This window comes from Mastigoproctus giganteus, chromosome 3 (assembly GCF_048544385.1).
Source record: "Mastigoproctus giganteus isolate SK-2022 chromosome 3, ASM4854438v1, whole genome shotgun sequence".
Lineage (NCBI taxonomy): Eukaryota > Metazoa > Arthropoda > Arachnida > Uropygi > Thelyphonidae > Mastigoproctus > Mastigoproctus giganteus.
Window position 1 is genome coordinate 173,090,626 of NC_143577.1, and position 23,430 is coordinate 173,114,055.

At 37.0% G+C, this 23,430-nt stretch overlaps 1 protein-coding gene across 2 annotated transcripts in view; it reads right to left on the reverse strand.

The window, feature by feature from the left end:
* Positions 1-224: 224 nt before the first annotated feature.
* The window catches only part of LOC150088415 (uncharacterized), a 452,966-nt gene continuing 429,760 nt past the window's right edge, over positions 225-23,430 (reverse strand). Inside the window, exons 14-15 of one of the 2 annotated variants that reach the window (XM_090369501.1) lie at positions 22,525-22,599; positions 225-418 (exon numbers count right to left, since the gene is read on the reverse strand). In XM_090369501.1, coding sequence (XP_090225627.1) covers positions 245-418; positions 22,525-22,599 — 249 coding nt within the window. In that variant the 3' untranslated portion in view covers positions 225-244. The remainder of the gene's footprint in view (positions 419-22,524; positions 22,600-23,430) is intronic. The other variant, XM_090369502.1, reaches the window with a different exon arrangement.

Genomic DNA, 23,430 nt, shown 5'->3' on the forward strand with positions numbered 1-23,430 from the left:
TTGTGAGGGATTGATGCGACAAGTATTTTGAGAAGCAGAAACTTGGAGATTACATCAGAAATAATGGCTTTTGTTTGTTTTCCTTTTGCAGTTTTTTTTTAAAAATAAATTGCCCTTTATTTTTGAACTGCCCTTTTCTTGAGCAGTTCATAATGTAAATGAATTTCAGAAAATTTTATTTAAAATATTTGCATACAGATGTAATCAGTTATAAAATAAATGAATTGAAGAGACTTAATTTTTATTATTTTTCAGAACTCAAAATACACAACTTAAAAAATATTTCACTCTGATAAATCAATGTTACTACAAAAGATTTTAAAAACATTCCCATCTCCCAATGTGGGCATTTTTTTTCTTTTGTATGACATTCAAGGAATACTTGGGCCTTACTGATTTCAGGTTTGCAAAACATTTTCTGAAAAATATATTTATGATTATACAGTACAATTCTAGTTAATTTTTATTCATTTATATATATATATATATATATATATATATATATATATATATATTTGAGGAGAAACAGAACTATCATATGAATATAATAATAATGATTCCAATTATATGCCACAATGAAGAGTAAATTTCATCCATGTCACTTCACGGATTCACATTAGTGTGGCTAGTATATAGAAGTAGCAAAACTAATCAACCCATCCCACATTTTCATAGTAACACATGCACTGGCCTTTTCTCAGACATATCAACGTTACTTTTTTTTTTTAGTTTTATTTGTATTCCCTTTCCACAAATGGCTTTAAATCCTTTACAGTTCGAACTCTTAGTACACTGGATATTTTAATAGCAATACATGAAATTAGAGAAAGCATGAACTGCACATTAGCTGTAGGTTGTTTTTAGATAAAACTGGTTGGTTTGCATTGTATTCATCTGAAAATTACTCTAACTTTCTCACTGATTTCCTGCATACTTTTAATAGTATTGACAGGCTATTTAAAATCAGTTATCTGGGAGAAGGGGGGGAAACATTTGCTACAATGCCCCTCAGTCCCAATTGCTTCCGATAAGCAGGATTATACCATATGTTATACATTTACGGACCATAATCATTAGATATAGAGGTCATCTGATTATATATTCATAATAATTTTTAACTTTAAATGTTAATGGGAACTTTCCATATCAATATATCTTATTAGTACAATATGGATTTGTATCCATAAGATGGCTACTTCTGTTTATTGTAACACTGTTTAATAATTATTGTTTAAAGTTTTCTTTTGTTATCGAGTGCACTATTTTCTGTAAGGTGCTCAATTTATAAATAAATAAAAATAAGAGATTAAAGGCCCAATGGTCTTTGGTATTAAGTCAGTTTTGCAAAATTTTTTAATCATCTCCCTTAATCAACAAATTACTTGATAAACTCGGGGTGTCTTAAAATAGTCTATATTCTAGTCTGACGTTTGCAAAGAAACTGAGTTTGAAATATTGCTCCATGATAAAGCATCTCTGTTATAGGGAAGTGAATATTTCTCAGGTGAATAATTTCTGAGTGAATATTCCACAGAAATATTCACTCAGGAAGTGAATATTTCTGTGGAGTTGATTTCACATGTACATGCTACTGTCACACTTCTGATCTATAATATTACCCAAATTAGTGTTACTTGTTCTCAAAAGTAAAACTGGAGGTACATGCAACAGTATGGGTTCAGTGACTTTAAAAGAATCCTGTAGTTATGTAATATTTCATATTATTCCACACAGAGGAATTCCTTATGTTGTACTGCTGTCCAGGTCAATGACATTTTTTTTTAAACTCTGGAAGCAGAGTGCACTGACTTTCGAGGAAAAGATGAGGGGGAAGACCAAATAGTGCATTTTCATTTGAGTGTGAAATTGTAGAATCTACAATTTCACACTCAAAATATAAACTTAAGAGGTATTAACTAACGACAGCTAATTAACAGAGCAATTATAATCCACCTAACAGAATAGAAAAATTAAATTTGCGTAAAGAATTCAGTTTTTCCATTGAGTACTTACAGCAATATCAACTGACATTTCAGATCACTGTTCCATTCAAAAATAAATAAATTTTACTCCCATAAAATAATGCTAAATTTTTAAATGAAATGCTAAATATAGCAACTACATTTAGCATGATAAACCAAAAAATTTATAAATATGAGAGTTCAGGGAGCTTAAATGTTTCTCTTGTAATATTCAAACAAGAATAAATTTATAAATGTTGTGTGGTTTACTTATAGTTTCTAGCATTTTGATATGTGTTATGATATAAATTTTAATTTCAAGATGAGGGCTTGTTAGTCAAATAGGCACATAAATTGCTTAGACACTGAGGTTGAGAACTCCCCATTTCTTCTATGAGTTGACTCTCTGTGTGATTTATAATCTGCAAATAAGCAATATATTTTAAATTTAATAAGAATAAATGGCATTCATAAAATTCTTATTAATTTTATTCTAAAATATATTTCTTCCTTAGGCCACTTTAGGTACTGCCAGAAGAAAAGAAACTCAAAATAATTGCATTTGTAATTTATTTTAAAAATATGCCTATTTTCAAAATAAATTTAAAAGTATTATCATCTAAATTAACTATTTTAGAAAAGCCCATGGCTAGTTTTAGGGGTTGCCAATGCAAGCAGTCTCCCAACAGCAATATTTTTTAAAAATTTCAGATTGAGTATGTGTGTGTGTGGGGGGGGGGCAGTAAACAGGAGTTTGGAGAGGCAAAGTTGAAGCATATTTTGTTGCCTTGAGAGGACATTTATCACCTTATTTTACAGTCCTTCCTTGCAATTGACAGTAACAATAACAACGTTACTTGTCTGCATTTAGCACTTCGGTTCTTTCCTGTAATAACATAAACACATGCTTGACTTCCAACAGAAGAGATTTTTTATTAATACAATGAGGGCATCACTCACTGTATTGATAAGGAATTTTTATTGGCCAGCTATAATAAAGCATACTTGGTGGTCCCAACTATTAAAAAAAGTGGAAATGTAAATGGAGAAGTACATAAAAATAAAGCTGATTTCATATATATGCATGGTTAGCAGCTCATAACCTGCCATGAATGTAAATTTCTTTGTGAATATTTTTAGTTGTTAATACGAATCTGTGTTATAAAACTGAAACACCTGTTCATAAACTGAAAACTGAATAGTTTTTTCTTGATTTCATATTTTACGTGTTTGCACTTGATTGTCAGAATCCCATGTTTAGAAAATTATAATGCACTTGCCAATAGAAATTTTTTATTGTATTGCACTTTTTTCCCTTAGTGTGTACAGTTGTGCCCCCATTTCCGCTGATTCAGTTACCCGCGGTTAACCACGGAAAAAAACCCAAAAAAAAACTTAACACTTATTATTGCGTGTCCAATACAATGCTTCCCTTTATTTTTTACAGTGTCGCGTATGGTTTGGTCACCAACATTATAATGGTTCTTTAGAGATTTAATGGATGCACAGTTTTCAAACTTTTGAATAATTTCAAGTTTTTGTTTAATTTGAAAGCACAACTCTGGTGTTTGCCTATTTCTAAGCAAAAAAAAAAAAAAAAAATTCCACAACAATCGACGCGACACACTAAATCAAACAACACTTGGTCTCCCTCTTTTTTTGTTTTGAGTGGTAGGTGTGAAGACAGCGGGAGTTGCAAGATAACAGGTACACTAATCTCCCAATGATGACTTATAACACCGGTTGTCACTCATTTAAGACTTGCAAAATATCTGTTTATATACTTGAATTTTATGATTTCTGGGTTTTTTTTTGTTTTTTTTTAAATTTGGAGCCTTGAAGTGTCCCGGTTAAAAACCAATCCCGGTAAATCGAGAGTCTGCTTTACTTTATTATTACCGTATTTGATGTTGGTAATGTCTTACTGTGTGTTTAATTTATCAATTAAACTTTATTATACGTACGTATATGGGGTCAGCAGGTGATCGCTTATATCTGCGGTAGGTCTTGGAACGTATCCCCCGCGGATACGGGGGTCTTACTGTATAATTCTGAGCACTGTAAAGTATATTATTCATGAAAAAGTATTTCCTTATGGGTGGGGGGATGATATCCACCCCACCAGCTGCACCTGCTTTGGGCAATAGCTGTTCTGTCTTCAATGGGTGTGTAAGCATCCTGAGTGAAGAGTGAGACATCAATCCCATTGAGCATCTGTGGTTTATGTTGGAACAGCAACTCCAATCTGCGGCGTCTAAACCACGGACCTTACAGGAGTTAAAGGATCAGATACCACAAGATACATTTAGAAATCTTGTAGCGTCCATGCCTTGCCAGGTACGAGCTGTTTTGGCTCATCGGTGTATATTATTGACTAGAAGAAAATAATCTGAAATTTGTGGTGTGCACTGAGAGAGGCCAAGTCCATTCCTCAGCAATTAACTATAAACTCAGGGAGCAATAATTGTGTTCTTTTATTTAAGAAGGCTGTGCAACCATAATATATATATATATATATATATACACAGGGTGATTCAAAAAGGACTTTACAACTTCATAAGTGTATAGAAATTTATTCAGGAGACATAATTTACTGAACTGTCATATTGTAGCAAAAAACAAGTTTTACTGACGTAGTACCGAATTCCGCCAATGCGAGTGCCAGTGGCTTGCATTTCAAAAATGGCTACTTTCACAGGTTGGTCGATTGGTTGAGCAAGGCCGTTAGTATGGTCACCTCATTCCCCAGATTTGACACCTCTAGACTTTTTTCTATGTGGTTTCATTAAAGATCGAGTGTTTGTTCCATCCTTACCTATCAATCTTGCTGAGCTCAAAACTAAAATCACAGCCGCAGAAGTTACACCAGATGTGTTACGTCATGTTTGGAAGGAAATTGAGTTCAGATGGGATGTCTGCTGTATCACCATTGGCAGTCACTTCGAACCAAAATGACTGTTCTAGGTAAAACTTTGCTACAATATGACAGTTCAATAAATTATGTCTCCTTAATAAATTTCTATATACTTACAAAGTTGTAAAGTCCTTTTTGAATCACCCTGTATATACATATATACACATGCACAAAAAAAAAAAAAAAAAAAAGAAAAAGAAAGATTTTAAAATTTTGGTTACCAAATGCAAAAACTGTTATCCAAATCTGCAGTTGGCAAGAGATTACTATATCACACCCATGATTAAAAGCAAAGAAATGAGACACTCCATCTAGGAATACCATACACCTTTGTTCAAAATGTTCAATTGGTGCCCCGCCCACCCAAAAGAATAATAAATAATTGCACGCAGTTATTTTAATATATTTTGCAGTGATCAATGAACACAAAACAAAATACAATTTGGAAGTAAACAGACTATACTTTACAAAAGGAGGGGGATTAGTTTCTTAAAATTCATAGCTGAAAACAAATTTTAGATGTAATTGGGTTTATTTTTTACTAATATTTATAGTAAAGTGCAAACAAAAATAAGAATAATCAACAAAAGTAAAAACATTTACTTTTGTTGATTATTTAAAAAAGTAAAAAGAGGGCGCTGACTCTCTTTAAAAGTTACAGCTGTCAGTTACAGGCTCCGCAAAAACGATAAGTGTTTGCCTTTTATTTACACGATTGTTATTTTATATTGTACTTAATACGTAGTCATATAGTTATAGTTACGCTGGTTATTTTTTATTTTTTATTTATTACGCTGGTTATTTTTTATTTTATTTAATTATTTTTTAACATGGCCTAAGCAGTGTTATTAATTTAGATAAAGAGTTTTTGTGGATTTTACTTACGATAGGTAAAACCGTTATTTCGTTCGATTTTTGTAGCCATTGTTTTTGTATATAGTGGTAGGGAATTCAAATTTTTTAATTGAGGTAGCTAGGTAGCTCTAAGGCATAATTATATAGTAATACGCTTCACTGTTTCTATTTAATAGTTTCTATTCAAATACTATTGACATTTAATTTATTGATTTTATTAATTTAAACTACCATGCCCCAAACTAGAGCAGCAAAGCAACGGGCACAAAGTGGCAGGAGTGCTGTGACTCGGGGGAGAACTGAGGGGGGCGATTCTCCAACGCATCACAGCCTAAAAAATGTGCAACTTGTGAAATGTTTGCCGAACTCTCTGGAACGGAACATGATATTGCCATGGGGGATGTCTTTGTGTGTGCGCGATGTAAGGAGTGTAAGGAAATCAGGCGACAACTCAGCGTTGTTATGGGCCTATATGAGAGTTTGAAGGACAGGGTGGATGCTCTCGAAAGATCTAAATTGAGGGGCCCATCAGGCTCTCAGCTGCCCACATCAACGCCAGAGCTTGCACTTGGTCATCACGCAACACAGCGGCAACTCCTAAGGCAGAATGCGCTGGTCCCACAGGAACTAGTAGTTGTTGGTGACTCTACTGTCAGAGAAACAGGGAACATGCTTTGTAAAAAGGATAGGTGGAACAGGACCAGGGTATGTCTGCCAGGGGCAAAGGTTGATGACGTTGGAGCGGATATCATCTTTCAAGGGCACAAAAGGTGATATAGTTGTACACGTTGGCACTAATGATATTAAGAGTAGGAGACCGGCGGAATTACTCAACAAGTACAGGTCACTGTTGAAAAAAAAGCCGTGAAATAGGGTTGAATTTGAAAGTGTCTGCAATTCTTCCCAGACACGATAGGAGGGAGTACATGATGAGAGCCTTGTCGATCAATTCGGCCCTGGAAAGATTGTGCAAGGCTCAAGGGGTAGAATTTTTTTCAGCCTGGACTGTACTTGTTAACAGGAGAGATTGCTTCTACAGGGATGGGATACACTTAAATAGAAAGGGTGCAAGAATATTTGCTGATGCTATCGAGGCAGTGTTAGGTGGGTCGGAAAACTGCTAGTTTGGGGGGATACAAAGACTAATAGTTTAACAGTAACCGCAGGCAGAGGTGAAGGTGATTCTTGCACAACTTCTATTAGAATAAGAAGCGACCTGGAGCGAGGGGTGTTGGGGGTTTCAGGGACGGATGGCAGTCATCATGGAATAGTTGGGTATATGGGATGTGTTAGGGTAACAAGGAATAGGCATAGGAGCATGTATGCTTGCATGTATACCAATGCTAGAAGTATAGTAAATAAATTTGATGAATTTGAAGTGTTGGTCAAGACATCAAAGGCGGATATTGTTGGGATAGCAGAGACGTGGTGTCACAAAGATATAAGGAATGCAGAACTGGAATTTGGGGAGTACAATGTGTACAGAAAGGATAGACAGGACAGAAAGGGAGGGGGTGTTATGCTGTTAATTAAGAAAAACATAAAATCAAAGGAAGTGCACCCAGTTAATATAGATGAACAGTGCTCTGTTGAGTCAGTTTGGTGTGAGATAAGCACTGCGAAAGCAAAAATAAGAGTAGGAGTGTGTTATAGGCCTAATGACTTGAATGAGTACAATGAACAATTGTACAGAGAAATAGAGTGGGCCAGTAAATCAGAATGTCTTATAATGGGGGATTTTAACTTCCCAGATATTGACTGGAACTTGTGGGTTGGTCACTCACACACTAGTCAGACTTTTGTGGATTTATTGGATGATTGTTTTCTGCAGCAGCATGTTCGAGAGGCAACCAGAGAAAGTAACACTCTTGATCTGGTTATCAGCAGTGATCATTCGTGTATTAAGAATTTGCAGATAAAGGAACCACTAGGTGGCAGTGATCACAGTGTGCTGAAGTGGGATTTACTCAAAGAGGTAACTACCGTCAGGGGTAAAGGAAAGGGTTTTTGCTTCCGTAAAGGGGAGTACAGTGGTCTCAGACAGTTTTTAAATTCTGTACAGTGGGATCAACTGACAATGTTACAAACAGTAAATTCTAAGTGGGAAGCATTCAAGGAATTAATCGTGGAAGCTACTAGACTTTTCATACCGATTAAGAAATATTGTTCAAGGTTTAGGCCTAAATGGTTATCAAATGAACTAATGAGACTCGTGACAGAGAAGAAAAATGCATGGGATGCATATAAATTATCAGGCGACGCAGAAGCCTGTGGCAGATATAAGCTAGTCTGTAATCAGGTCACAAAGGAGGTTCGGCAGGCGAAGGCGGATTACGAGAAATCTTTGGCAAAAGATGCTAAGAAAAACAGCAAGGATAAACTCTAAAAGGAAGGGGATGAATATGATTGGTCCACTTGACATCGATGGTTCGACTGTTGATGATCCTGCTCAGATAGCACACAAACTGAATGAGTATTTTGCATCTACATTCACACGTGAGGAATTATTACAGTTTGAAAATGGAAGAAGGTTATCAAATTGTAGCAGTGTGCTTAATGATTTTGTAATAACTGAGAGCAAAGTGGAGTAGAAATTGTTGAAGTTAAACATAAGAAAGGCACCTGGGGTGGATGGGATCTATCCAGTTATTTTAAAGGAGGCGGCAAAGCAACTAAGCAAACCCTTAGCCATAATTATGAGAGCATCCTTGGACTCAGGGGAGGTTCCCACAGACTGGAGATGTGCAAATGTATCCCCAATTCACAAAGGTGGATCGAAGGGTGACACGAGTAATTACAGACCAGTTAGTTTAACTTCTGTTCCGGGTAAAATAATGGAGTCACTGGTTAAAGATGCATTGCAGGATCATCTAGACAAGACTGCAGCAATAATTCAGACACAGCATGGGTTTGTTAAGGGAAAGTCTTGTCTGACAAATTTGATTGGTTATTATGATGTGGTCACAAAGGAACTGGATGCAAAAAATAATTTTGATATCATATACTTGGATTTCAGGAAAGCTTTTGACACTGTTGCGCATGGAAGACTGCTGTACAAATTGGAGCAGAATGGTATTAAGGGTAAGTTGCTACAATGGATAAAAGGGTGGTAATCAATGGGTGCTGCTCTTCGTGGACTAATGTTATTAGTGGAGTCCCACAGGGTTCGGTGTTGGGTCCACTGTTGTTTTGTGTATTTATCAATGATATTGATGAAGGTATATCAGGCTTAATGTCGAAGTTTGCAGATGACACAAAGGTTGGCAGGGTTGTTAATGACAGTAATGGCAGTGTGCTACTGCACCAGGATCTAGATAATTTGGGCAGATGGGCTAAGAAGTGGCAACTGAAGTTTAACCTTGACAAATGCAAAGTACTGCATATGGGTAGAAGTAACCCCAGAGAAACGTACCAACTGTGTGGTACTACACTTAAGGTGGTAGAAAATGAAAAAGATCTGGGTGTAATGTTTTCTGAGCAATGCAGACAGGCTGCTAGGGCAGGTCATGGGGTTTTATCAATGATATACAGGAATTTTGCTAGCAGAGAAAAGGAGGTGATTGTCCCTCTGTATAAGGCAATGGTCAGGCCACGCCTTGAGTACTGCGTACAGGTCTGGAGCGTGTACAGAGAAGAGCAACACGATTGGTGAGGGGAATGAAGGGATCCTCTTACCAAGAGAGGCTTAAGTTCTGCAAATTGCAGTGGCTGGAGACTAGGCCCCTGCGCGGTGATCTGATTGAGGTCTATAAGGCCTTGAATGGGTTGAGCACGCTGAATTCTGATGGGATCCTTCCACTTGTTCAGATTACGAACCTACGGGGTCATAAGTTCAAATTAAGAAAGGACAGATGTAGAATAGATGTGCGGAAATTTGCCTTTAGCCAGCGGGTGGTTAATTGCTGGAACAAACTTCCATCTGTCGTTGTGGAAGTTGATAAGTTAAATAAATTTAAGGAGGAACTGGACAGGCATTTGGAGGGAATGGTGTGATTTTTTTTTTTTTTTTTTTGGCTGATGCTGCATAAGCTCATACACTTGCTTTCTTGCATCACGTGCCACTACTACTACATTCTTGTTTTTAATTTTTAAAATTTGCAAACTATTAAATTCCAGATGGCACTCTCCTTGATTAAAAGTAGGGCCACCTGCACATGGAGACTCTGTTCCCTCCACCCTTAATGAAGCTTGTCAGAAAAATGAAGATAAATTAAAACTAGAAATGTAACTTTTTGTTTTAGTGTTGTCAAAAAAAAAAAAAAAAAAACGACTTTAAATGAAATATACAGGTAGCCCTCGATTTACAACAATTTACAATAGTGAGGGTTTTGAAACCAGAAGGCCAAAATATATATAAAATAAAAATAAATAAAAAAATTTAAAAATGTGCACCTATAAATATTGGATATAATGTAAAGAAACAGCACAGTCAATCAGGGATGAGGTGGCTGGAGATAAGAGGAGGAACACTCAGTTCACTTGATGTACTATTGTTGGGCCACTTTTCTACAGTGTCAATTTGTGTTTTAATTAAAAATTGTTGATTAAATTAATAACAGCCACCATGTCTAGTAAGAGAAGTGCAGTAAAGCCAAGTGAATGTGAAAATATCACTAAAAAGTCGCATAGATCTATCATGTTGGAAGAAAAAAAGATGGAGGTAATTTGCAGAATGGAAGATGATCAGACATGTCCTAATGTGTGTACCATAATGAAAAATAAGGATTAAATAAAACAGTCAAGGCAACATGGTATTACAGTAAGTGTGATGCAAATGGTGTACACTGAGAGAGAGAAGATATCAGAAGTAAACTTTTAAAAAAAATGGAGAAATTGTCATTGTGGGTGAATGACTTAAATCAAATAACATTCCGTTGACTCAAGCTCTATTACTGATAAGGCAAAGTTAATTTTTGAAGATCTTAAGAAAAAAAGAGGGCTGTGTAGCAAGGGATGGTTCATGCAATTTAAATCTCAAAGTAAGCCACTGTATGAAATTAAGTGGCGGCAAGTGCGGATGCTGAGGCAGCTGCAACATTTCCTGCAGAGTTTCAAGCCATTGTTGTTGCTATGGGAGTTTGATGGCGCATAAGCTACTTTGGCTATAATGTTCCTATTCATTTGTTATAAAAAGAGATGGGAAAGTTTCATAAATTCAGAATTGATTAAAAAGTCCAGTTTGCTTTAAGAAGTTGAAAAATTCGGAATTATTTGCATCGTCTCCAATGAGATTCTCTAAAGTTATTGGTTTACCAAGATTAACCAGTGATAGCAGGGTTGAAGTTCTGTCTAGTTTATAGTAAGGGCATTCAATGAGAATGTGTTTAATACTCAGATTTATATAACAAAGTGGACACTGTGATGGGTCGTTCCCTGTGAGTAAATAAAGGTGGGTCAGATAAGTATGTCCTATTGTTGCCCTCGAAAGGACTACTTCTCGTCTTGATGTGCAAACACTGGAGCGCCAAATTTTTGGATCGAAAGAGTTTATTATTAGTTTGAGAGTGCCATATTGCTGTCCATTCTGACAGGCATGCAGCCTGAATGGTTAATGCATAGTCTGATGGCGGAACAGGGATATTAGTTAAGTCTAAGGTAGTTGGATTTTTTGCAGCTTTATCAGCCAGTTCATTGCCCAAAATGCCAGAATGAGCTGGAATCCAGCAGAAGGTGACCAGTTGATGGCGTTCTTCAATTTGTAGTAATATGCTTTTTATTTTGTCTAGAATGGGGTACTTTATCTGAGGAATTACATAAAGCCATGATTGAGCTGAGGGAATCAGTGTAAATAACAGATTTTAAAGCACAGTCAGAAGAGAGATTTTGTAAAGCTAGTTTAACTGCATATAATTCAGCTGAGAAGATATTGAATTCAGATGGCAGGGATGCTGAAATAATGGTATTTGGAAAGACTGCAGCCGCTCCAATGTTTGAATTACATTTAGAACGATCTGTATAAAATGGAGAAAAATCAACGTATCTTTGAGTGTGAGCTTCATGAAGTTATTTGATGTTTGTAAAATGTTCTTTCCCTAGTGTCACAGGTCGGTATAGGAGGTGGAACCCATGGCGGTCGAGTACAAGTTGTTGTACAGAATGGATGGAAACATTCCAAATTTGCATCAGTTCAAGGAGGTGAAGACCAGCTGGCTTTACTATGCTAGGTTTATTTCTGAAAAGGTTTTCTAATGGTGGATTGAACAGGTATGACTGAATCGGATGCATGGCACAACTTTGTATCTTGACAGCATACTTCAATAACAGTGTTTTCCTACATAAAGTTAGTGGGGGCTCGTGGGCATCAATGTAGAGACTATGTGCTGGTGATGTTCTGAAAGCACCAAGTGCAAGTCTCAAAGCACTGTTGAATTGGATCAAGCCAGCGCAATGCACTCAATCTAGCTGAATCATAGATGGGAGCTCCTTAATCAAGACTGGATCTGGTTAATGCCAGGTATAGCCAAAGCAGAGATGTACGATCTGTGCCCCATGTTTGGGAGGATAGAGCTCTGAGTATATTTAACTTTTTTTAGACAGGAAGTATGTACATTTTTAATATGATCTATAAAATTTAACTTGTTGTCAAGGGTTAATCCTAGAAATCTGATGTTATTAGTGACTGGGATGGAGACATTATAAATTTGAAGTTCAGGATCCGGATGAAGTTTGCGTTGCCTACAAAAATGGATACCAACTGTTTTCTGCTGCGAGAGTTAGCCATTGAGGCTGGCCCACTGTTGTATTTTATTAAGTGATATCTGAAGCTGCTGTTCAATAGACCTCATGTTTTGGGAATGGCAGGAGATGGAAAGGTCATCTACATAAAGGTAGGTCTCAACTGTATTTGGAAGCTGTTTGGTGATGGAATCTATTCTAAGAGCAGAGTGGCACTCAGTACTGATCCCTGTGGAACTCCTTCCTGCATGAACGTTGTAGAGAGGACATGTTGGTACTGAAATTGAAATGATCTAGTACGTAGGAAGTTCTGAACAAATGTAGGAAGGTTGTCCCGCAGACCAACAGAGTAAAAATCACTAAGTATGCCATGCCGCCAGGTGGTGTCAAAAGCCTTCTCAATATCTATTGAAACCATTACAAGATGTCCACGTTTAACAAAGGCATTTCGAATGGTGAATTCAGCCTTGACCATAAGATCTAAGCATGACCTATTTTCTAACTCAATGATCCATACGAGTCTTCTGTGGACAATTTTTTGAAAGATTTTGCTCAGGCAGCTTGAGAGAGATATCGGTCTATAGCTATGGGGGTTAGTTGGGTCTTTCCCAAGCTTTAGGAATGCCAAAACAGTAGAGTGATGCCAAGAAGCTGGAAAAGCATTTTCTAAAAATATAAGATTGTAAAAAACCAGGAGCAGGTGCAAAGCTTTGTCATCAAGATGTTGTAGCATGATATAATAAATCCCATCTGGCCTGGCAGCACCATTGTGGGCAGTTCTAATGGCATTCAAAAGTTCAGAGTATTGCAGAGGTTTGTTATATGGAAGAAGGCGGGCAGTTTGAAAGTTAATGGCATGCTTTTCTCTAGTGTTTTTAATTCGTTGGAATGATGTAGAATAGGTTGATGCTGCTGAGATTTCAGCAAAAGTATTGCCCAAAGCATTAGCAATATCTAAGGAACTGGATAGGTCTTGCCCTTTCCAGGAGAGGATTGGAGAAGGTATGGTAGGAAACTTACCAGATAACTAATTTTTTTCCATATAATTTTGGATCAGTGTTTCTGTTAAAAGGTCGATGCAAAACGGTTCCAGGATTCTTTCTTGGCTTGCCTTTGTATAAAACGTGCTTTTGCCCTTAGCTTCTTATAATTAATGAGGTTGGACATTGCCAAAATAAATTCTGGGCTTTAACTTTTGCTGCCTTTGCTTTTGTGCATTCCTCATTTCACCAGTAATTAAAATGCTTGCGACCAGGGGGATTTGATAACGGTATTGTGTCCTTGGCCACTTTTAGAAGATGTGATGTAATCTGTTACATTATCAATATTCTGGAGCTGGTTTTTTTTTCTTATCAAGAGAGATTGATGATTGAAATTTTGTCCAGTTTGCACGAACAAATTTCTATTTCCTGTGGAGTTTGTTTGAAGGAGTCTGTGATATTAAAAAATTGCATATAATTGGAAAGTGGTTACTGCCCATAGGATCATTTAAAACGTACCATTCTATGGTCGGAACCAGCATTGGAGAACAAATTGAGAGATCTATTGCTGAGGTGTGTCCAGTTGGGAGTATGGTTAGGTGTGCACAAGTATTGAGTATGGTTAGGTTTTGTGACTCTAGAAAGCTTTCAACGAGTCGACCACGTGTGTCTAGTTTAGGATCGCCCCATAAGGGGTGGTGCTCATTAAAATCCCCTAATATACAGAAAGGTGGAGGTATCTGTATGAAGAGATCTTCAAGATCTTTTAAGCAGTAAGTATGGTTTGGTGGTAGGTATACTGCGACCAGTGTTATTGAAATATGGACAGTTATGTGAGCAGCTTCTATTTCAGTTTGAAGTGGAATATGTTTAGTTGGATCTTTGAATTTATCAGGATTGCTACACCACCATGCGCAGCATTTGCTGTATTACGATCTCTTTGATAAAGACGATAGTTCTTTATCGAAGGAGAAATTTGCGAGGTTAGGTAAGTTTCCTGAAGACAAAGGGCAACTGGGGAATATTGGTTAATTAGATCACGGATATCATGATCTAAAAATTTCATGCCAAAAACAGTAAAAATGCTGACCTCATATATATAATGGGAAAAAAGGCGAGGACAAAAAAAAAAAGATCATGGATATCATCTGTGTTGCAACGAAAGCCTCTGCAGTTCCATTGTAAAATACAAGGCATTATTTGTGTTTAATTGATGGAGCTGTACCTGACAGGTTATAAGGTTACTGGCTTATAACGTTCCAATTTAGGTTTATCTTTTTTGGAGAAAATTGGCCGACCTGTGTCCATTTCTTCTTCTGCATGGATTTCTAGAAGGGGATCTTCCTGTATGGATGTGCCATCTGTGTCCATGGTTGTGTCCTGAATATTTTTTTCTATATTTGTGTTTGAACTATGAGATATGGTATCTATGACATGCGGCTGGTATTGTCAGAGGAGTATTATTTGCCTGGTCAGAGAACTTGGATTGTTGCTTAGAAAGAACATTTCTAGCCCAATCAGAAATTGATTTGTTAGTGGGAACTGTTACATCAGGTTGAGTGGAGACTGATGATACTTTTTTACAGCATTGGCATAGGTCATATTTTTGGTTATAATAGGTGCAACTACTTTTCTCGCTTCTGGGTAACTGACTTTGTTCTCAACCTTGTATTTTACTATTTTTTTCTAGGTTTTCCACTTTTCACATGTCTTAGAATATGCAAGAAGCAGGTCATTTTGTAGCTGTACAGTTACTTTGTATGTGATCTGGGGATCCACAATTGGGACAGACAGGAACTCCTCTGCATATAGTTTGTGAGTGGCCATACTTTTGGCATTTATAACACCTTAAAGGGTTTAGAATGTAAGGGCAGATGCGGAAAAGTAAATAACCTGCTTTTACAGAGGGTAAGTTGGGTGTATCGAAGGTGAGAATAATATTTCTGGTAGGTGTAAGTTGATTATATTTTTTAATCATTATTCGCCTTGCTTCAATTACGTGTTGTTCCTGCAGCTCTTGGGTTATTTCTTCCTCAGTGACATTTAATAGGTGCCAACTGGTCACACTCTTAGATAAATTTAGGGTTGTGTGAGGAGATATTTTAACTGGAATGCCAGAAAAGCTTGTAAGTTGTAACAGCTTCTCAGAATGTTTGTGGTTCGTGGTTTCTACTAGTAAGTCTCCTGATTGCAGTCTCTTCACCGTCTTGGGAGATCCTGCAATACCCTCTAGATATTTTTGTATGACAAAGGGAGACAATTTATTCATGGGCTGACTAGTAAGTGAGTGGATGATTAAGGACGATGGGCAAGATTGCTCCATCTGATCAGTCTTTTGTCTCTTTGGATTATCGTTCTCAATATCCTGATGGTCTGTGCTTGCCATGTTTGCTCCTCTTAGCCCTTGGTTTCCAGCCCCCGACACGGGGAGACAGGAGCAGTGCCGCTAGGAGGCCAAGCGGTTAAAGTGTTAGTTGGTTAGTGACCTAGAAATATGAATAAAAAAGAAAGGTGGTTTTCCTTCCTGTGTTCTAACGTATGGCTTTTCAAGTGGAGAACGGTTTTAAAAATAGGGCTTTAGAGAAATGTAAGAACTTAAAAATAACTTTAATCACCTTTGAAGAGCACTTTATGAATTGCACAAATATCACTTGGCCTTGAAATACACTTGGCACCCAGGGCCTCAAGCCATTGTGGAGGAGAGTAATTATCCTCCTGATCTTATTTTTAATGCTGATGAAACCTGGTTTTATTGGAAGAAATTGCCATCACGAACCTTCACTGCCCATGAACAGCAGTCTGTACCAGGTTTCAAGGCTGCAAAAGACAGGCTAATGCTTCTGCAGGATGCAAGTGTCTCTGGCACTTTAAAATTAAAACCAATGTTGGTGTACCATTCACAGACACCATGTGCACTCAAGGGCCTAAACAAGGCTATGTTGCCAATATACTGGAAATGGAAGAACAGGAGGTCTTGGGTGACACTTCGGTTGGTATGCAAACTATTTTTGTCAAGAGAATGAGTTATCAGCCAAGGCTCTTCTTCTCTTGGAAAATGCCCCTGGCCATACTGCAAATCTTGCTGAAGTTGGAACATCTCTGGATGTCAATGTCAGTTTTGCAAACAGGGGATAACAGCAACCTTTAAAGCCTATTACCTCCACCATATATTCATGGAAATGGTGAAAGTTTTGGACAGGTCAGATAAAACTATCAAGAATTACAGTGGGGCCCCCAACATCCGATGGTAATTTGTTCCACAAAACCCATTGTATGTTGAAAATATTGTAAGTTTAAATCAATAATACACTGATTTCCTGTAATTCGTTCTAAACCCTAGGCAGGCGACCCCAACAACACATAAAATAGGCATTTCTTACATGTTATACTTGATTTGTACATTAAAAAAATGAATGTTTTATAAAGATTTAATAAATAGTTATAAAACATCTTAAAATAAAAAAACAAATAATAAATTAGCATTTACCTTAGATGTGAAGTGCAGAGCTGATGAAATCAATAGTGATGGGATTAGATCAGATGTCAGGTGTCTCTTTTGTCTTTGCTACTGGCAAAGAAACTGTCAAAAGTAGACTGTTTTTTGTAGCTTTCTAAAGTAAGAAATGACTTTGTCTTCCACTTTGCACATCATGAGTTCAGTGTTGGGGTGTTTTTTTTTACCACTTCTCTTAAACACTCCCAACAAGAAATGAGTCTTAAGCTTACACTTTTGTGTGTCCTTTTTCTCTCCATTGTCATTTCTTAATTTTCTTCAACTCTTATAGCTCCTCTGTCGTTAGCTCAGGCCCATGAGCATCAATAAGGTCCTCTTCATGAACCTCCAGACCCATTGATTTACCAAGAGTGACAATATCATTTATCAAAGCACCTCTCTAAATAGGCCTACAAGGCTGGGACAATTCATGTTGATGATTAAGCTTCACACCAGCCAGAAGATAAATAAATTCAATACTGTAACTAAAAACACTTTATTTAAAATAAGTATAAAATAAATATATATTTACAATAAAAATATGAATAACACTGATAAAATATACTAAAAATAGAAATTAAAAGCGAAAAATTTTGCTGTAGCTTTCGGAGGCAGCAGTCTCCTTCCTCAGCAGCATATGTCTACTGTGCGGCACATCCTTAAATAGCAGATCCACGGCACACATCACATGGTTCCACGGTTGGAATTTTTTCCATTTGCGCACTGGGACCGGAAATGGCTCGGGAGCGCACTAGCTGAAACCGTTCATCACGTCCAAGAACGACGGTTTCCAGGAGGGGGGTGTAGACGTACACCCCTATCCCTATTAATAGTATTGCTAACTGCCCCAATACATAAGCTCTCTTAATAGGGATAGGGGTGTACGTCTACACCCACTCCTGGAAACTGTCATTCTTAGTTCTTAGACGTGATGAACGGTTTCAGCTAGCGCGCTCCCGAGCCATTTCCGGACCTGGTGCGCAAATGAAAAAAAAAAAAAAAAATCCAACCGTGGAACCAAGTGACGTGTGCCGTGGATCTGCTATTTAAGTATGTGCCGCACAGTAGACATATGCTGCTGAGGAAGGAGACTGCTGCCTCCGAAAGCTACAGCAAATTTTATCGCTTTTAATTTCTATTTTTAGTATATTTTATCAGTGTTATTTATATTTTTATTGTAAATATATATTTATTTTATACTTATTTTAAATAAAGTGTTTTTAGTTACAGTATTGAATTTATTTATCTTCTGGCTGGTGTGAAGCTTAATCATCAACATGTCAAAGCACCATCATCTTCAAATCAGTCAAAGTTATGGATGATTAAATGCCAGATGTTTTTCCAGGCTGAATTTAAGCATCTGGTGGAAACATCATTCCAAGAACTTACAATTAGACACACGGTCCAGGATGTTGAACTTCGACCTTCAAAAATCTTTGAAGGTGAGAGCAATTTCAACAGAGGTCACTGCAAAGCAACTTTCGAACATTTTCTTGGTATAGATTTTCCTTGAAGTTTGCAATCACTTGCTGGTTCATTGGTTGAAGAAGAGGAGTGGTGCTGGGTAGCAAAAATTTAACTTGCACAAAGTCAAATTGTGCCTCAAGAGATTGAACAAGGTCAGGATCATGGCCTGGCGCATTAGCCAGCAGGTGCAGTGCCTTCGCAGGAAGCTTATGTTTCTCAAGATAACTCTTCACTGAAGGACAGAAAACTTCAAGTGCCCATTCATTGAAGTTACATACCTCAGAAGGCCTGAGTTACATACCTTGTAACTCAGGCCTTCTTATTGTTGCACCAAAACATTCCCACCATGCCCTTGTTGACATTTTGTTGTTTAAATACTCTGGAGATGTTAGAGTTGTTGTTGTTTGGTTTTTAGGAGCATTAGCAACTAAGGCCATATTGCTCCAGGATATGCGGTGGTCATTCCTTAACCTTTCCGCATCCTCTGTATTTGGTGGTGACGGGCTCGAACCCCGGTCTAATCAAGAAGCGTGTGCTACGCACTGCTGCTCCTTCCCACCTGGCTACGGAGGCGCCCGATGATGTTAGAGTGATACACCAGCAAAGGCTTCAGCTTAAAATCTCCAGAGGCATTGGCACCCAATGGGAGAGTGAGCCTATCAACCATAGGCTTATGTCCAGGTAAACTAGCCTCATCCTTAGTGATGAATGTTCTCCTGGGCATTCGCTTCCAGAAGAGGCTGGTTTCGTATAATTAACGAAAATACACTCTTCTTACCACTAGACAAGAGCATCAAACAGAAGATAAAGAAACTGTTCGAAGTACACACGGGAATGTTGCGTTGAACAATAACAAAGACACTAATTTGGTTGAGAATAATCATACGAATGATGTTCTGCACGCCACGCTTCTGAAAATTTCCACCAATGCATCATTCCAGCTATATCGGAAAGGCATTGGTTCCTGCAAATATCATCGGTACTTAAAATAAAAGATCATATGGAAGGTAAATCGGTTCCTGAGAATATCAGATGTCGATATCATCGGAAGTTGAAGCCCCCACTGTATTGCCGCTCGTTTGACATTTTGAAGGGCATTAATAAGATCAACACAGCTTGGAAGGAAGTATCAGTGAACTGTTTGAATGGAGTGTGGTGCAAACTTCTTTCACAATTTATGCATGACTTCACAGGATTAGAGTCAGTGGAGAACATTGTTGAAGACGTTAGCAGGTTGGCACAAGAGGCAGGATTGGACGAGGTTACAGCTGAAGATGTAATAGAGCTGTTGGATAGCTATGGACAGCAGCTTTCGAATGAAGAATTGGCTAAAGAATTAAGTCAACAGATGGAGGAGGAGGAGAAAGAAAAAAGAGCCTCCTTTCAGCCATGGAGACTCTCACTGATGAGCTCTGTGAGATTTACCACGACTGGAGAAGGTGCAAAAGTGAAAAGGAGTGTAACTGTATCCATTAGCTCTTATTCTGAGATTCTTAAAGAAAGAAAGAGGAAATCTCAACAGTCAAAACTGCATGCTTTCCTCAAAAAAACGGGAAGATCCTCAACCAGGGACTCATATTAGAGAAGTAAAATTTCTGCATTATGCCACTGTCAAAAAAGATCAGTGCAGGGGCCTTACAATGGTGCTTACAAAAACTTTTGGTCTGGGCTTATATCAAAGTTAATGTACAAAATTTAATTTTTTATTTAATTAAATTTAGTTTGGCTATTTTATATTGTATTACATTTAATTGATTTATATTCATTAAAATACTGTTTTTACATTCATAGCATTCATTTCAGAGCTTTAAATGTAATATTTTATTACTTGTATCAATTTTGAGAGGGGCCTGGAATGTAACTTATTACATTTTATAATTAAGTTCATTTTACACTGAATTTTTTTTTTTGAAACAGTTCTTTCATGAATGCTACCTTTATAGTGTTTTAATTAAAAAACACTGGGGTTTAGCCTGCTTATTTTTAGATTTAGGCTATTTGTTGTATGGACCTTTTTTGTCACATTCAGACTGAAATTCTTGAGTTTGCTGTTAAAACTGGACTGAGTATTACTGTTTTTAGATTTTACAATGTCTAAATTTAAATTCTGTTTAAATCATTTGCTTTTTTTTTTTTTAAATGGGAAAGTTGTTGGTTTTGTATAAAACCATCACTAATGTACTTTTGAAATGAACATACGATGTTATTTAAAAAAATAATAATAATAATAAATACAACAGTTGTATGCTGGTGCTTAACATTGAATTAAGCACCAGAATATAACTGTTGTATTAGTTTTTTCTTCAGACTATACTTTGAAGGATGAAGAAAGAAGGATCATTCTTAAATGAAGAATGAGATAATAATATTGGGGATGAAGTCTTCTCATTATTTGATCTTCATTTAAAATTTTTGACACCATCTTAGTGCACACTTTTCTCATATAGAATTGGGGATTTTAGCTTTATTATTATTATTATTAGCCATAGAGAGAGAGAGAGAGAAGTAAAAAGGAATCATCAGGGAATCAAGAAAGAGAAGAATGTTGATATCCAGCTCAGGACCCTGGGTTTGCCAAGCTCATACTCACTAGATGTGAGCACCTTTCCGGATATTGAGTGGAACTTCTGGCTTGGTCTTCACTCACTCATAGCAAGACTTGTGAATTTATTGGATGAGTGTTTTCTACAGCGGCATGTTAGACAACAAGAGGAAGCAATACTCTTGATCTGGTTATCACAGAAGTTCATGGCAGTGATCACAGTGTGCTGATGTGGGATTTACATAAAGACATAACTACTGGAAGAATAAAGGGAAGGGCTTCTGCTTTTGTGAAGGTGACTACAGTGGCCTCAGAGAGTTTTTAAATTCTCTGCAGTGGGAAAAACTACTGATGTTACCATCAGCAAATTCTAAATGGAAAGCATTTGAGGAAATAATTGTAGAAGCTACTAGACTTTTCAAACCCACTAAGAAATACTCTTCAAGGCTTAAGTAGATGTCAGATGAACTGACGAAACTCGTGGCAGAGAAGGAAAATGCATGGTGATGCATAAAAATTATCAGGTGATACAGAAGCCAATGGCACATATAAACTAGTCTGTAATCAAGTCACAAAGGTGGTTAGGCTACTTAAGGCAGATTACAAGAAGTCATTGATAACGAAAGCCAAGAAAAGCAACAAAGACAAAACAGCATTGGTCCACTTGATGTTGATAGTTTAACTGCTGATGATCTTTCTCAGGTTAATGACAAACTGAATAGCATTTTGCATCTACATTCATGCATGGGAGTTCTTTAGGAAGAGGAATGCCAAGAAGTTCATCAAAATCTAACATGGGGCTAAATGATTTTGTGATAACTGAGAGGAAAGTGGAGGAGAAACCGTTGAAGATTAACATAAAAAAGGTTGCCTGGCATGAAAGGGATTGATCCAATTATATTAAGCTATATAATATTGGTGTAAATACACCATAGAAAATTCTTAAACGAAAAAACTACGTCTGAATCTCATATTGTGCTCATCCTGCCATGTATTGCACTACCTCAAATAAGTAACACTTCACTATTGTTACTTTTTTCTCAGTGGGCACCACCACCCAATGAATTGCCATGAATAGGAAGTTCTGTGAGCAATAAATACAGGTTTCCAAGACAACACGCACTGGTGGTTTTGTCAATGATATATAGTAACTTTGCTAGCAGGGCTGAAGAGGTGATTATCCCATTGTACAAGGCAAAGATTATGCCACATCTTGAGTGTTGCATACAGGTCTGCAGGCATCATAAGGCTTTGAACGGACTGGGCAAGCTCAATGCTGATGGCATTCTTCCTCTAGCTCAGACTACGCACATGTGAGTGCATAAATTGAAATTGAGGAAGGATGGTTGATTGTTGGAACAAACTTCCATCTGTTGTGGAAGTGGGTAGTAAGGAAGAATGAGACAATTTACTGGAGGGGACAGACAGGTGGTGTGGGAGGTTTTTTTTTTTTTTTTTTTTGACTTATGCTTTAATATGCTGGAGACACTACTATTAATAATAATAATAATAATAAATTATGAAGTATAAAGAAATAATACCTTAATGATCTTAAATAAATGAAAACTAAACATTCTCTATTCAATATTCATTTATTTAAAGATTATTGAATATTAAAATAAAAACTGTTATCTTACCTGTAATAAACAAGTAACAATACTCTGGTGATTATTTTCAGGCAAAGACTCCACAATCCATCCACTTGGTAACATCTGGAAAGCATGAAATAATGATATTTCATTCAATAAAGACTGCTATACAAAGTAGAGCTGTATGGCATTAAGGGAAAGTTACTGCAATGGATAAAGGGGTGGTTCAGTGGGAGAAGACTGAGGGTGGTTATCAATGGGCTGGTCTTGAATTAATGTAATTAGGAGAGTCCCCTAGTGTTTGGTGCTGGGCCCATTGTTGTTTTCTATATTTATTGATGAAGGCATATAAGGCTTAAAGTCTATGTCTGCAGATGATATGGAAAGTTGGCAGGGTGATTAATTGCAGTAATCAGGTTATGTTGTTACTGCAACAAGATCTATACAAATTATGTAGATGGGCTGAAAAGTGACAATTGAAGTTTAATATTGACAAATACAAGGTACTTCATATAAGGAGCAGTAATCCCAGATTAATGTATCAATAAATTAATCTATCAATTGTGGCACCACACTCAAGATAGAGAATGAAAAAGACCTGGTGGTAACTGTGCAATAAGATATAACGTCCTAGATCGTATGTATAGCTTAGCTTAATTTTCAGCACTCACCTCATAGTAATCCGCTTAGCTGGTGGAGAGTTTTACCACATACATAGTGGTTAGAGGATTCTAATAACTTACAGGGATTATGGGTTTAAAATTAAGTTATGGGCTATAAAAAAATTTTTAAGAAAGGAAAGTGCACCTTCCATTCTATGGTTGCCTAATTAAATTAAATTAAATGAAGAAAAAAAATAGAAGCTAATAATCGCGCACAAGCGACTTTCGAGATTCCTCGTCTTCAGTTAGCTATAGTGGGGGGGGGGGAAGGGAGCGCGCTTGTGTTATATAC